Source organism: Ylistrum balloti, unplaced genomic scaffold (genome assembly GCF_031769215.1).
Source record: "Ylistrum balloti isolate Yb309-2 unplaced genomic scaffold, AGI_CSIRO_Ybal_v1 Utg371556, whole genome shotgun sequence".
In the NCBI taxonomy this organism is placed as follows: domain Eukaryota; kingdom Metazoa; phylum Mollusca; class Bivalvia; order Pectinida; family Pectinidae; genus Ylistrum; species Ylistrum balloti.
Window position 1 is genome coordinate 301,902 of NW_026782800.1, and position 17,305 is coordinate 319,206.

At 36.1% G+C, this 17,305-nt stretch overlaps 2 protein-coding genes across 2 annotated transcripts in view; one reads left to right on the forward strand and one right to left on the reverse strand.

Annotated features, from left to right (window-relative positions):
• The window catches only part of LOC132563010 (centrosomal protein of 78 kDa-like), a 95,296-nt gene that overhangs the window by 12,295 nt on the left and 65,696 nt on the right, over positions 1–17,305 (forward strand). The window lies entirely within an intron of this gene.
• LOC132562992 (uncharacterized) lies at positions 4,148–5,509 on the reverse strand. The gene has a single exon (XM_060227758.1). The coding sequence runs from the start codon at positions 5,507–5,509 to the stop codon at positions 4,148–4,150; it is 1,362 nt and encodes a 453-aa protein (XP_060083741.1).

Consider the following 17,305-nt stretch of genomic DNA (forward strand, 5'->3'; position numbering starts at 1 on the left):
GTCACTAAATTTGAATTTATGACTACGATATAATTACGAGGAAATCTGACAGTAGAAAAACTTGTTTTGTTTGGTTTCTGTGCTGAGTTTATTGCCCTTGGTTAGTTAGACAAGCTCATTTTGAGGCAGATATCCTTGTAGACCAGCTGGTGACTACCTCACTAGACAACACAGTATGGAACCTGTGGCATGCTATCCAGAGCAATTAGAATATAACACAGCAACACATACAAGTCTCTAAATCTGTATAAACATTTTAATTATTGCTTTTGAATATCATTGTTATGTCATCTGGATATAGAATGATGAAATAAACATTTATACAGGAATGTTTTAATAATCAAGTGCTATAAAGGAGAAAAAATACTATCCTTATCAACATGAATTAAAATGGTATAAACAGTGATTTCAGACAACAAGGTTAATGGTCAAGTATTGTAACTTTCAGACAGGACAACAAGGTAATTAGTCATTGGTCAAGTATTGTGACTTTCAGACAGGACAACAAGGTTAATAGTCAAGTATTGTAACTTTCAGACAGGACAACAAGGTAATTAGTCATTGGTCAAGTATTGTAATTTTCAGACAGGACAACAAGGTAATAAGTCATTGGTCAAGTGTTGTAACTTTCAGACAGGACAATAAGGTAATTAGTCATTGGTCAAGTATTGTAACTTTCAGACAGGACAACAAGGTTAATAGTTACTGGTCAAATATTGTAATTTTCAGACAGGACAACAAGGTAATTAGTCATTGGTCAAGTGTTGTAACTTTCAGACAGGACAATAAGGTAATTAGTCATTGGTCAAGTATTGTAATTTTCAGACAGGACAATAAGGTTAAAAGTCATTGGTCAAGTATTGTGACTTTCAGACAGGACAACAAGGTCAATAGCCATTGGTCAAATATTGTGACTTTTAGACAGGACAAGGTCAATAGTTACTGGTCAAGTATTTTCACCAACTCATGTTCAACCTGACCTTATTGTATGAAAAATTCAAACTAGTGTGATATTGACTTTGACTTTGGTAACATAAATCTGTGCAATTATCAATTTGACATTAACCTTGGTAATATAAACTTATGCAATTGACCTTGAACTTGGTAATACCTTGACTTGTGTAATAATGATTTTGACCTTTATCTTGGTAAAATAAACAAATGATCTTCACCTTGGTAATATAAAACTTGTGAAATTGACCTTAACCTTGGTAATACAAACCTTTGCAATTGACCTTGACCTTGGTAATATTAAATCTGTGAATTGACTTTGACCTTTGTAATTTAATCCTGTGTAACTATGAATTTGACATCATTGCATATGAATTGGATATTTTGTAATATCAAATAATTTTTAGAAGAGGCAGGAACTGACACTTCAGATATTAACTTTGTATGAGAAATAACTACAAGAAAATTTAGTGTAATTGGTATAATATATTAATGATATGTTCTGAGTATTACGAGAATATTGCAAAGATTCATCAACACTATAAAAAATGCATATTTTTTAATACTAAATTTATAATGAATTAGTTAAGGAAATAACACAACCATGATATATTTTACAGAGACTAGTTAAACCAGAAATATTTACTGGATAAAATTTGTACAAAATAAAGAACAATGATTTTGCTGCAATTCTTTGTAACACATTAACTTCCATCATCAGAAAACTTTGTAAAATATATAATTCAAACAGTTAATTTACCTGATTATGACTGAAGTTTATTCTAGATGTAAGATCATACTGTGAAGCACCTCTTTTTCAAGCAATAGTCATAAGCAACTTCATTTGAGAATTCCAATCCTTCACAATTACACTTTTGGCAATGTTGCCCTTAGATAAATGATTTTTGTAGTGTAGTACCTAAAACAGAAACAAAACTGTCAGGAAAAAAATTCAATGTTTTCCTTATACAACATAAATTATTTTGATTGCATTGATTTTTGTTTGAAAACAAATACATACAATTTGTGTTTAGATCAAGGTTAGATCTAATCATATTCTGTGGTAAAACAATCAGATTCTGTGGTAAAACAATCAGATTCTGTGGTAAAACAATCAGATTCTGAGGTAAAATAATCTGGTAAAACAATCAGATTCTGTGGTAAAACAATTAGATTATATGGTAAAACAATCAGATTCTGTGATAAAACAATCAGTTTCTGAGGTAAAACAATCAGATTCTGTGGTAAAACAATCATATTCTGTGGTAAAACAATCAGATTCTGTGGTAAAACAATCAGATTCTGTGGTAAAACAATCAGATTCTGTGGTAAATCTATCAGATTATGTGGTAAAACAATCAGATTCTGTGGTAAAACAATCAGATTCTGTGGTAAAACAATCAGATTCCTAGATAAACTATCAGATTATGTGGTAAAACAATCAGATTCTGTGGTAAAACAATCAGATTCTGTGGTAAAACAATCAGATTCTGTGGTAAAACAATCAGATTCTGTGGTAAAACAATCAGATTCTGAGGTAAAACAATCAGATTCTGAGGTAAAACAATCAGATTCTGTGGTAAAACAATCAGATTCTGTGGTAAAACAATCAGATTCTGTGGTAAAACAATCAGATTCTGTGGTAAAACAATCAGATTCTGTGGTAAATCTATCAGATTCTGTGGTAAAACAATCAGATTCTGTGGTAAAACAATCAGATTCAGATTCTGTGGTAAAACAATCAGATTCTGTGGTAAAACAATCAGATTTTGTGGTAAAACTATCAGATTCTGTGGTAAAACAATCAGATTCTGTGGTAAAACAATCAGATTCCTAGATAAACCATCAGATTCTGTGGTAAAACTATCAAATTCTGTTGTAAAATAATCAGATTATGTGGTAAAACTATCAGATTCTGTGGTAAAACAATCAGATTCTGTGGTAAAACATCAGATTCTGTGGTAAAACAATCAGATTCTGAAGTAAAACAATCAGATTCTGTGGTAAAACAATCAAATTCTGTTGTAAAACAATGAGATTTTGTGGTAAAACAATCAGATTCTGTGGTAAAACTATCAAATTCTGTTGTAAAACAATCAGATTCTGTGGTAAAACAATCAGATTTTGTGGTAAAACAATCAGATTCTTTGGTAAAACAATCAGATTCTGTGGTAAAACTATCAAATTCTGTTGTAAAACAATCAGATTCTGTGGTAAAACTATCAAATTCTGTTGTAAAACAATCAGATTATGTGGTAAAACTATCAGATTCTGTGGTAAAACAATCAGATTCTGAGGAAAAATAATCAGCTTCAGAGATTTTCGGTTGTTTTATCCATAATTTGTGACTCTACAGTTTTCTGTCCTCTTCCAAGGTAGTATCAAAGAAAGTAGATTTATGATCTAACCCTCAACAGTTTTCTGTCCTCTGCCAAGGTAGTACCAAAAAAGGCAGATTTATGATCCAACTCTAACCCTCTACAGTTTTCTGTCCTCTGTCAAGGTAGTACCAAAGAAGGCAGATTCATGATCTGTGGAAATGACTGTTAACCATATAGCAACAATTTCTTGAGAATTAAATATTCTAACTTTATATCAAATTTTCCAAAATTGATTTTTTTAAGACAGTGATGCAGAAAACTAGAATCCAACACATGAGCTCTCATAGGAATGAAGGTTGTGTTAGCTGGATACGTCTCAATGTTATATATCAAAAATTGTTATTTAATAAAAATAATAAATAATTAATTTCGTAACTACTGTAAAGTTTATTGTTTTTGAGAGGTTATATTTTTTGAGAATCAAAGAAAAAACCATTTAAAATTTACACCTCAAAAGTAAAATAAATAGAAGATATCAAAGGCCATTTAATGTATTCTGTAAAAATTACATCCAAGCTTTAAGCCAGGGAAATGTTTAACCATTGATAAAAGGACACTGTACAATATACATATCTTAAAAATCTGAAAGTATTTTATTTTCGTTATGGTCCAAAAATAATTGGAAATTCTTTCATTTGCTTAATGTTCGGAATGAAGCAAGTGAATATATCTGTTTCTACTATATATACTAGTTATCTAGTGATTAGATTGTAACGTTGTAATTGTTGTCATTATTAATGAACAATAATAGACATTAGACAGACTAATTGGCAGACATCGGAAAACTTGCCAGAATACAGTGATAAATACGTAAATCATGAGTCATTGTCCCAGTAGAATCGCAGCTTGCCCTGAATATCATCAGGTGAAATAGGTGGTTTTGTACCCAACTCACATTTGTTCTTATCAGCTGAATGAGAACCTGTCACGGTTGAGACATTTGTTGTCACTGTAGTAACAGGAGTTTGTGGTAAACCTCCTTTTGAAGTTGAACTTTGTTTTGTAGAAAGTTTTTCTGTTGGCAATTGTGAAGTCTTTGGAAGAGCCAGATCTTGTTCATTTGAGTGATTGAATGACTGATCTGGTTCTAATAAAGGTTTGTAACATGTGTCTTGATCTGAAAAAAAAAGTTTTGGAACAAATTCTTGGTTTGTTTTTGTTGGGAACAGAAATTTGTGTGAGGTATTATGGCTGTTACTTTGTAGTAAGGGCGTACAGGCTTGCATTTCTTCATCTCTCTCATTGAAACTTTCATCTTTCATCCCTGAACGTCTCGCTGAACTTAAAAAATTTTCATCATTTTGATCAAACTGTTTAGAGTTTTCCCCTAGAGAGGTGTTGTTATTTTCCGATGTATTAGGAAGACCGAGATCCGAGGAAGAATTTTCCCAGGGTTCCACATCAGCAGTGATAACCATAGACTGATAGTTATACCAGGAACTAGAACTGGAAAAACTAGATGAAAGTGGAAGACTTGTTGGTCGCTTAATATCAGATCGAGAAAATGTACGTCGTTTATTTAATGCAAACATAATATCACATTCTCTTAAATTACGATTTTTCCTCAATCCAGAAAATGTCTTTGATTTTGGTATAGATGAGTTTGATGTATGATTTGAGGTTTTAGCATCCAAACAGGATGTGCGACCTGGTACGGGACTGTCTAATTCATACTCACATAGCCTGGACATTTTTGGGTATGTTTGTGATCTGAGGCCCTGTAAATTTTCATTATAACTGTCAATATCAAGTTCCTGGTCACTGAAATCACATTCTGTATTCATGTCATCCATTTCATATACTGTGTCAGTTTCCTGCTCACATTTCTGTAAAATAAACACAGAATTTTTCTTCTTGCAGAACATGAGAATTGCGATTGTAATTGTTAGTGTAATTGACACAAAAATGCTCATAATTACAATGATAGCGGTTCTGTGGGAGTAAATCACACCTTTCGTTAGTCCTGACTCCACCCGAGAGAGCTGGTAACCTGTTACCATGGTTATTGTTGTGTTGTTAGTGTCAGTAGCTGTGCTGTTTTCCCACATGGAATATGTCTGCCCTGTTTCTGCATTAAACGTTTCCTGGGAAATAGCATTGGAGATTATTCCCACATACAACCAAAGGGCAGATAACTTAATCATACAGCTGACAGTTAGTCTGATCGTGTGATACATTGAAACTGACAGCTAAGTCCTAATCTTCAAGGGTAAAGGGTCTGTGTGTCACACATCAAACTTCATCCACAATGATATATAACTTTGTATACTATGATACGTAACTATCCAAAGGAATCTGTTACCAATTTTGTAACTAAATCCACAAGAATCCTTAAATTTTTCCACGAGAATCTGTAACTAAATTCCACAGTTTAGTTACATCATGTAAATTTTAATCATGTGTTATAAAATTCATTATAACCTTGAAGTGAATTTCTTAGTAATTTTGTTACTTGGTAACTTAATCCACAGTATCCAATAATTTTATCTTTATAGAAATCTTCAAGTATTCCATCAACTCCACATTATTCTATCTTTCATAAACAATCCACATTACACCAAACATATATGAAATCCACACTCTAGTCTTTGGACTTGTGCTCTTTTCAAATCTTCATTACTTTGTCTTTTTTTTGGCTCAATTTTTCTTTGTCGTCTATTTATGACATCCTTAATCTAATCTTTGTAATGATATTTATAAGTGGCATTATCAACATTAGGAGTTTCCCATAAATCATGAATGACAAACACTTGTGTGAGTTTGTGTGCAAGTATAAACAGGAAGGTTATCTGATACTTGAGTGAGTTTGGCTCCAGTGATACACAGGAAGGTTAACTGATGTTTGAGTGAGTTTGGCTCAGATGATACACAGGAAGGTTAACTGATGTTTGAGTGAATTTGGCTCCAGTGATACACAGGAAGGTTAACTGATGCTTGAGTGAGTTTGGCTCCAATGATACACAGGAAGGTTAACTAATGTTTGAGTGAGTTTGACTCCAGTGATACACAGGAAGGTTAACTGATGTTTGAGTGAGTTTGGCTCCAATGATACACAGGAAGGTTAACTGATGCTTGAGTGAGTTTGGCTCAGATGATACACAGGAAGGTTAACTGATGCTTGAGTGAGTTTGGCTCCAATGATACACAGGAAGGTTAACTGATGCTTGAGTGAGTTTGGCTCCAATGATACACAGGAAGGTTAACTAATGTTTGAGTGAGTTTGGCTCCAATGATACACAGGAAGGTTAACTAATGTTTGAGTGAGTTTGGCTCCAATGATACACAGGAAGGTTAAACTGATACACAGGAAGGTTAACTAATGCTTGAGTGAGTTTGGCTCCAACGATACACAGGAAGGTTAACTAATGTTTGAGTGAGTTTGGCTCCAACGATACACAGGAAGGTTAACTAATGTTTGATACACAGGAAGGTTAACTAATGTTTGAGTGAATTTGGCTCCACTGATACACAGGAAGGTTAACTAATGTTTGAGTGAGTTTGACTCCAATGATACACAGGAAGGTTAACTATCATCTGATGTTAGAATAAAATTCCTCTTAGGGAAATTGATTAAGCCATGAAGAAAATTGGCTTCAATACCACATTGAGATGTTCACTAATCCATGGATATGTTCAGCTTAAGATTACACACTGGAAGCTAATCCATTTAGTCTAGATATATTTTCTTTTCATTTTTTATAAAACATGAAAAATCTGTCTTTTGTTGTACATATTTTGCTTTAAATCCATTCGTAATGTACAGTTCTAATGAAAATACACAGTAATTTCTATGAGTGATATCCACCTACAACAGATCACACACTGTGGTATAGTTCACATTTAAAGCAAAACACGTTTTTTCCACTTTGAGTGGTAATTCAATCACATGCCATATTAGTACATTACACTTCCGTGTATGATAATCCATCTACCACAAAGTATATAGATGGTTCTGTGATATTGTTGACATAGAGGCCTGGGGTTTTTATGTAACAGTGACCGGTAAATGTGACGGTGATTATTGTTATAACATATTGATGTTATTGATCTTGTGGACTACAACTGTCATTCCTACGATATTTCGTCCTGTGTATGTAAGGCCTTTGATTGTTGGTATATCTGTGAGTCGCTATCAGGTGCTGCTCTCGAAGAAAGCCATTACCTGCCTGTCGATCTCCATCAGGTGTTCAAGAGTGAGAAGTCTATCTGCCAGATCTAAAAATAGAATTTCATCAACAATTAGTCATAAATAATCAAGCACAATACAAATGAAAGGAAAGATCATATACGGAGCTAAATTTTCACGAGTATTTTTCTCTGTTACTCCAGTGACCTGTCCTATTGTAGCAAATTTTACACATAATTCAGCAAATTTGTTATCTATTTATGGAAATTTGCTTTCAAATCAGTCAATTTTCTTTGCAAAATCTTCAAGAAAATCTCATTTGAAATTTATTTCAAGTTTTTAAAAAATGAATTTGTCTTCTCTTTAAGGAATTTTCTGTCTAGGTTTTACAAATATATAAAAAGAAGATTCCTAATTTTGAATTAAAATATTGTTTTTTCTGAAATAATGAAAGGAAGTAATGTCTTCATAATTATTTTTTTTCTATTTTATCAGAATTTTTATACATAGTTGATTTAAACTTCATTTATATTTCATTATATTATTAAGATAAAAGATTTTTTCCCCAATATGTCAAAAAATTCTTTGAATAAGAATTGAAAATAGACAATAGAAAATGTTAGAGATCTGTGATGATTTAGGTTGATGGGGGATAGGGGAAAGGGGAGGGAATGAAGAAAATGAAAAATTAAGGAAACAAGATTAGACAAGACAGCCAGGAGAAACATTGAAAAATAAAACCAAAAATCATGTTGGATACACATGTGTGAGATCTTGAACATCTATACGCTATTGTTATACTGCTAACATTTCTACCTTCAATATTTATAGACTTTACAAAGGATCAAAGTAGATGATATACAAGTGTTGTTGGGAGAGAAAAAAACCAGCACTTTTGAATACATTAGTAGTAATAAAATGTAACAAACGATGGCGAGATTACAAATAGTTAAGGGTTCCACTGGGTTTTATACTACAATGGTGAACAACTTCTTCAGACACTTGAGACGGTGTGTACTGACTTTATATAACCTAGGGCAGGAACAACGTTCTATGCAAGCAACCCAATCTTAATCTTAAGGACAATGGCAAATATTCATTAACTTACAACCTCCCTGACATTACAATGGATTCAACCTAATCAATGTAAAGTAGATTCCATTTTAAGAAGAAAGGGGAGGGCAGGTTTTATTGAACCAGAATTAGAGGTATGCAGAGAGAACTAGAGAAAAAGAGCAGGTTGAAAATGAAAATTACACCGACACAGACTATGTAATCTCTGTTGTCATCAGTTTCAATATCAGAAACCTGTGTTTTATAGAACAGAATCATGTCAGGATATACAGTGTATCATGTAATGTTGTCTGAAATCATTTTTCCATTACAAGGTTAATTAGTCTGGGAAAACCCTGGAAATGACAAACAGCTATCAACTGTTCTAAATTTAGCAAAATAATCTTAAAGGGGCAATTTGAATGAGCTGAATTTGACTAAATGAGCATTATTGAAAATGTACATGTACATAAGCCCAGCCATATTTTGTTGTTGTTCAAGAGAATTGCAAATAAATGACTTTGAGGTGAAAATGTTGTGGAGACTTTGCGAAATTTGCATTCATGTGCTTTTTAAAAGACAAACGGATTAGTCATGCATCTGACATGCTTAAGTTGATTGCAGATTGTTTGTGTTTTTGTGTCAAATTGTTATAAAATGTATGTACTTTTAGGTTGGTAAATGCCAATCAGAAATGCCAAACTTTTGTGTTTTGATGTTGAGTTCAAGTTTGACTTCCAGCTGATTTCCATATGTAATGGAAAAATCATGTCAATTTCTGTATTTGAATTTTGATTGTGTATCTCCGAATCCTCCGTCCCTGAACCATTGTCGAAATGCCAATAATTTTTACATAAGGATTCAGCATAGCTCCAGTATTGTAAAGATTAATTATTCCTGTGATTTAAATTCTGTCTGGAACTCTCAGGAGGTTTTTACATATCTGATTCAATTCTGACATCCCATAATAGTTGGTAAATATTAAAGAGAACACATGCATTATATCACTTGTCGCCAGAATCAAACATTTCCCGAAGTTTATTAATATTCTGATCTCTTACATATTTTCAAAACCCAAATTTTCCATGACGTGTTTATGATTCATTTTAAAATACAATGTGGGAACAAAGTTCTTTAATTCTAGTGCCAATTAGAAAGGACCTCCAGAAAATATTGATAACTAGGGGTAATTTTGATAAAAAAAATGATTTTGCAAGATAAGGATGTGGTATTTTTAACATAGCATACACCCTGAAGGAAAGCTGTAGTAGGCTTTCATTGTTAAAGTGTGAATTTGAGGGTTTTCTTGTAAAACCAATTTTCATGATGTAATACTTACTACAACTTTAGTTTGCAAATATGTCTTATGGTAGAGAAGGCTCTCACATCCCAGCACCAAATCCAATACAGGGCATTGAGAAGAGCAGAGTAATACCTAATTGGAGAGGACGGAGGGGGACATGGCTGGCCAGATAGGCCCCCTCCAACCTGTCATGAAAGCATCTGTATACAGGGTCATAAAGGGACTTGGCCTGTACAGGGGGACACATGTAAAAACGTTATCCCGACAAGTCCACCAAGCTGCAAAGTCCTTCACCGACTTGGTTAAGCATTGCTTCTCGATCCCTTGGAGCAGGGACCCAATTGGCGAAGCAGGAACATTTGCAAGGGTCTGATGTGAAGATGCCCCAAAGGAACCACATCTGCCAGGGAGTTGAGACATCCCAGAGACCTGAGAAACTAACACACCTGAACCTGAGACATGTTCATGAAGGTTAGAGCTAAGTCACAAGCCTTCACAAGCTTGCCTTCTGGTTGGAGGAGAATGCCCATTCGAATGTCGAATGTCGAAACAGTAACCCAGGAACACGAAGTCCTGAGAAGGGGACACCTCCGACTTCTCTCTGGAGGGAATGAAGCCTACCTTCAGCATGAGCTTCAGGACCAAGCAGGTGTCCCGCACCATGAGTCCCTGACAACTGCAGGAAACTCACCACCACCTGCAACAGTTTGGTAAAAACCAGAGGGGTAGTGGTGAGAGCGGAAAAACCAGAAAAAAAAACCACAACAGCAATGTAAACTTACCGCCAAATGTCTGAACACAGACGGAGTAAATGGGCCAGAAACACACAGCCAACGCAACACAAATAAATGGAAATAAAAAGCAGTAAACCCGCTATGAAAATGAACCAATTATCAGAAACCAAATGGGGAATACTGCCCTGTATGTAGATAGGTAGAACACGTCCAGCCAGCCCAGCGCCATAGATAAAGAAGGTCGTAGGTCATGAGTAGGTACATTGGGCAGGTAGAGGGGCTCCCAATGGGGAATTATTGTCAAGCAGGTAGAGGGGCTCCCTACGGGGAATTATTGTTGGACAGGAAGAGGGGCTCCCAACGGGGAATTATTGTCAGGCAGGTAGAGGGGCTCCCTACGGGGAATTATTGTTGGACAGAAAGAGGGGCACCCAACGGGGAATTATTGTCAGGCAGGTAGAGGGGCTCCCAACAGGGAATTATTGTTGGACAGGAAGAGGGGCTCCCTATGGGGAATTATTGGGTTATCTTTTATGTCTATATGATATAGAAATGAATGGGAAGTAGTGGAAGATATGCATACTAAAGTTATGGTAATTATTACTGAAATGAAAGTTTTAATATGTGAATGTTTAGCCGACCAGTTGGTTTGTTTACAACCCTGATCCCTCCTCCTTCCTGATAGTTCACTTGGTTTGGTGTTGACGACACACCATGTTGATTAACATTCTCATCACAAGTTAATAGGTAAGCTACAAAAACACTTGCAAGCTTCATAAACAAAAAATATCTGATCTAAGAGAATCGAATTTATTTGATTATGATGCTGCTGCTGTACCTTCCTGTCTAGATTTTGACTTTTCATTCCATCACATTGGAGTTTCCTCACTTGCCTCAATGACTTCAAAATTGAGACCATTAGGATTCTTGACGAGACTCAGTAAGGCGAAACAGATGTATGATGCAGTTTAATTCATTGCTTGACTGTACTGTACCAAATTCTAATTATCAATTAGATAGGATTATATGTCATTCCAACATAAACATGTGGTACATAGCTTTAGAAATTCTATAGAAATATATTTCTGTGTGAAAAAAAAGATGTAGTTGACTTTTAATCATTGCTAAATCCCCTAATAAAAATCACAAGTGACAATTACCCTCCCATTTCACACATACAAAGTATGCAATCATCAAGTTTACCAACATGTACTGCCTGTCTGGTGTTATGCCAGTCTGCGTACTTTATAAGTACAGCCATACACACTGCTTTGTCACCAACTGCTCTACAAGTACATGCATGATACAGCTTTTATTAGGTTTGGTCACTGAAATTCGATTTAAAACAAAGCAAGTTGATGTTCAACAATTCTCCTGTGTATTTTGAAATAAAAAATCCCACAATAAACGGAAGTTAGAAAAAAATCCTATTAATAATGGAAGGTGTTTTTAGTGTATGGATAGTGTGCAGCAAAGCCAAATTTTGCAACCTTCATGGGAAGTATATGATTTATAATTACTCCGAAGACTTTATAATAAATAGTGTCACAACCCTGCAATCACATTATATTCCTCTATATAACTACCACTAATGTTATTAGTATGTGATAAGCACACTGCTGGACATTGAGGAAGGCTAATGATGAGGAGTGGTGTCTGTTGGAAGACATGCTATCAATGTTGGGTAAAATTGTTTTGGAGTTTGTCCAGTCACAGGTACATTATCATTGTCAGAAATTATTGTTTAACAGAGGTCCAGTAACAAGATATTGGTAATTGGTTTTTTTACCAAGATACAAATATTTGGGAGGTGTTTTAGCATGGCCTGACAACAGAATTGACATAGAGAAGTTCTAGTATGGCCTGACAACAGAATTGATGTAGAGGTGTTTTAGCATGGCCTGACAACAGAATTGATGTGGAGGTGTTTTAGCATGGCCTGACAACAGAATTGATGTGGAGGTGTTTTAGCACGGCCTGACAACAGAATTGATGTGGAGGTGTTTTAGCATGGCCTGACAACAGTATTGATGTGGTGGTGTTTTAGCATGGCCTGACAACAGAATTGATGTGGAGGTGTTTTAGCATGGCCTGACAACAGAATTGATGTGGAGGTGTTTTAGCATGGCCTGACAACAGAATTGATGTGGAGGTGTTTTAGCATGGCCTGACAACAGAATTGATGTGGAGAAGTTCTAGCATCTCCTGACAACAGAATTGATGTGGTGGTGTTTTAGCATGGCCTGACAATAGAATTGATGTGGTGGTGTTTTAGGGTGGCCTGACAACAGAATTGATGTGGTGTTGTTTTAGCATGGCCTGACAACAGAATTGATGTGGAAGTGTTTCAGCATGGCCTGACAACAGAATTGATGTGGAGGTGTTTTAGCATGGCCTGACAACAGAATTGATGTGGAGGTGTTTTAGCATGGCCTGACAACAGAATTGATGTGGAGGTGTTTTAGCATGGCCTGACAACAGTATTGATGTGGTGGTGTTTTAGCATGGCCTGACAACAGAATTGATGTGGAGGTGTTTTAGCATGGCCTGACAACAGAATTGATGTGGAGGTGTTTTAGCATGGCCTGACAACAGAATTGATGTGGAGAAGTTCTAGCATCTCCTGACAACAGAATTGATGTGGTGGTGTTTTAGCATGGCCTGACAATAGAATTGATGTGGTGGTGTTTTAGCATGGCCTGACAATAGAATTGATGTGGTGGTGTTTTAGGGTGGCCTGACAACAGAATTGATGTGGAAGTGTTTCAGCGTGGCCTGACAACAGAATTGATGCGGAGGTGTTTTAGCATGGCCTGACAACAGAATTGATGCGGAGGTGTTTTAGCATGGCCTGACAACAGAATTGATGTGGAGAAGTTCTAGCATGGCCTGACAACAGAATTGATGTGGAGAAGTTCTAGCATGGCCTGACAACAGAATTGATGTGAAGATGTTTAAAGTGCAACAAGACGACACTCTACCCCCATCAGTAACCAATGTTGGAATGGGTTTTTTTGAAAGACCAAGAGAAAAGATAACTGATAAGTTTTCTTCCTAATTTTGTTTACAGGACAAATTGAATCAATGCTGTCTCTCTCTCAGCTGTAGATCTCTTGGTCCTCCACGACGTTTCATTACCTTAATCAGTTTATACAGAAAAGATGTCCAGATGAAATTTGATAAAACGACAAAATGTTTGGCTTACAACATCTAAGAAAATCAATATAAGGTTCTCAGGGATGGTGTAAGGATGCATGTAGTGATGACTGGTATACATTGTATTTAGCCAAGTCAAAGGCAACAGCCTGACTTTCTCCACCTTTTGTCCCCACTGACAGAATACCATTCTCTTCTCTTATCTCCAGTCTAATAACCCTTCCTATCTATCCACAGCAACATCCCCCCTCCTGTCTCTCCTTAGCACCATCTTCCTCCTGTCTCTCCATAGCACCATTTTCTTCCTATTTCCGTTTCCTACCACTCCATAGCACTATCGCCTCCTACCACTCCACAGCACCATCTCCCTCCTGTCTCTCTATAGCACTATCTTCCTCCTGTCTCTCTATAGCACTATCTTCCTCCTGTCTCTCCATAGCACCATCTTCCTCCTCTCTCTCCATAGCACCATCTCCCTCCTTTCTCTCCTTAGCACCATCTTCCTCCTGTCTCTCTATAGCACCATCTTCCTCCTGTCTCTCTGTATCACCATCTTCCTCCTGTCTCTCCATAGCACCATTTTCTTCCTATTTCCCTTTCCTACCACTCCATAGCACTATCCCCTCCTACCACTCCACAGCACCATCTCCCTCCTGTCTCTCTATAGCACCATCTTCCTCCTGTCTCTCTTTTTGCACCATCTTCCTCCTCTCTCTCCATAGCACCATCTTCCTCCTCTCTCTCCATAGCACCATCTTCCTCCTTTCTCTCTATAGCACCATCTTCCTCCTGTCTCTCTATAGCACCATCTTCCTCCTTTCTCTCTATAGCACCATCTTCCTCCTGTCTCTCTATAGCACTATCTTCCTCCTGTCTCTCCATAGCATCATTTTCTTCCTATTTCCCTTTCCTACCACTCCACCTCACCATCTTCCTCCTGTCTCTCTATAGCACCATCTTCCTCCTATTTCCCTTTCCTACCACTCCATAGCACTATCCTCTCCTACCACTCCACAGCACCATCTCCCTCCTGTCTCTCTATAGCACCATCTCCCTCCTTTCTCTCCTTAGCACCATCTTCCTCCTCTCTCTCCATAGCACCATCTCCCTCCTGTCTCTCTATAGCACCATCTTCCTCCTGTCTCTCTATAGCACCATCTTCCTCCTGTCTCTCCATAGCACCATTTTCTTCCTATTTCCCTTTCCTACCACTCTATAGCACTATCCCCTCCTACCACTCCACAGCACCATCTCCCTCCTGTCTCTCTATAGCACCATCTCCCTCCTGTCTCTCTATAGCACCATCTTCCTCCTGTCTCTCTTTTTGCACCATCTTCCTCCTGTCTCTCTGTAGCACCATCTTCCTCCTGTCTCTCTGTAGCACCATCTCCCTCCTGTCTCTCTATAGCACCATCTTCCTCCTGGCCATCATTCCATTATCATTTTAGTTTTGCCGATTTACTCTGAGAGAGACTGAAGTGAAGTATAGTATGTAGTTACATACAAGGAAGATACAGGTTTAACTGCTGATGAACTTTCATATCTTGTATATCGAAGACATCAATAATAATGATAGTACTTGTTTGTAAGTGGAAATAAAATTTGTTCTGTGGTGTAGAAATCAGTATTGGTCAAGTCTGCCTGGTTACTATCTAGTTTTTATTTTCAATTTATGGTCCATAAACTACAGGGTAATATTTCTCAAAGTATACCAGATATAGTCAGTAAAACAAGTATTATGAGATCACATTTAGCTATACTTTCCTGCTCTTCAGAAATGTGAAATGACACTTGTAGTAAATAAATCATTTATGACCCTAACAATTGATGGTCTGTCCAGCTGAGTTGTGAAATGTCAGGACAGAATCGTCCTGGTGTATAAACACCGATATTTTAATGGCTGTAACAATTCCTGACATCCATTGATTTCTTCCTCTACAACAGTACACTGATATATTCACTCACAACTAGAAACCGATTGTTTGGCTTCTACCATTGTGAAGATACCTTTGAAAACCTGCTGCCGTACTTATACAGAAACGGGGGATTTGTGTAAAATGTCAGATTATGGTATGTCATTATTTACACTGGTATGAACTGTACCCTGTACAAATCTTCAAGGTAAAGCATTACGCTGAAGGTTTTAGGGAAAGTAAGACAATAATAAAATCAAGTACAGCCTAAAATGGAGTACAGCCTAAAAAGGAGAACAGCCTAAAATAGAGTACAGCCTAAAATGGAATGAAGCCTTAAATTGAGTATAGTCTAAAATGGAATAAAGCCTAAAATGGAATAAAGCCTAAAATAGAATACAGCCTAAAATGGAGTATTATTTGAACTGGAGTATAACCTGAAATGGAATATAGCTTAAAATGGAATAAAGCCTAAAATTGAGTATAGTCTATAGGATTTTTTTATCAGAGTACAGCCTAACTGGTGTTCTGTAGGAAATAAGAGATATTTTTATATCACAGTACCATCTACTGATAGAAGTCTGTTTGAAGTAAGAGAGATATGTTGATGTTGGCGATGTGTGTAGCACAGAATGTCACTGGGAAATTATTTTTATAAATCTGATTCAAGTATTGATTTAATAATGACAAAAATGTTATATCCTTGTCAATCACTGAGAACAGAAATGTAACAGAAATGTGTCGTTGTAATTGACAGTTTATCACAAATGAAGATGTAGGACCTAATCTATTGATAGAGTTCACTTAATTGATAGTGATGTGATTACTAAATCTCTTATAATGAGGTATATACATCAAGCTGAACAGCCTTACAGTGTAGTTTTGTGTTTGTCTTTTAAATAAGTGATGATCTGGAAAATTGAGCTGTGAGGTTATAAACATAATGATATGTCATAAAACATTTCATATTAAAGTTTTAAAAATTTCAAGAATTTTATCTCTTTTCTCATTATGTAATATTTTACATTTTAATTAAGTTAAGGGATGTGAGAGCTAAGATATTGAAGAGAAATTACGTCAGTTTTCCAAACCACATTATTTAGGCGGCCAGTTGAAATTAAGTCATTATCCTCGCCTTAAATTAAGTCATGATCCTCGCCTTAAATTAAGTCATGATCCTCGCCTTAAATTAAGTCATGATCCTCGCCTTAAATTAAGTCATGATCCTCGCCTTAAATTAAGTCATTATCCTCGCCTTAAATTAAGTCATGATCCTCGCCATAAATTAAGTCATGATCCTCGCCTTAAATTAAGTCATGATCCTCGCCTTAAATTAAGTCATGATCCTCGCCTTAAATTAAGTCATGATCCTCGCCTTAAATTAAGTCATGATCCTCGCCTTAAATTAAGTCATTATCCTCGCCTTAAATTAAGTCATGATCCTCGCCATAAATTAAGTCATGATCCTCGCCTTAAATTAAGTCATGATCCTCGCCTTAAATTAAGTCATGATCCTCGCCTTAAATTAAGTCATGATCCTCGCCATAAATTAAGTCATTATCCTCGCCTTAAATTAAGTCATGATCCTCGCCTTAAATTAAGTCATTATCCTCGCCTTAAATTAAGTCATTATCCTCACCTTAAATTAAGTCATGATCCTCGCCATAAATTAAGTCATGATCCTCGCC

Bases quoted from the DNA above. Each gene is read 5' to 3' on its own strand.
- LOC132562992 (XM_060227758.1), bottom strand. From the start codon at position 5,509: ATGTATCACACGATCAGACTAACTGTCAGCTGTATGATTAAGTTATCT.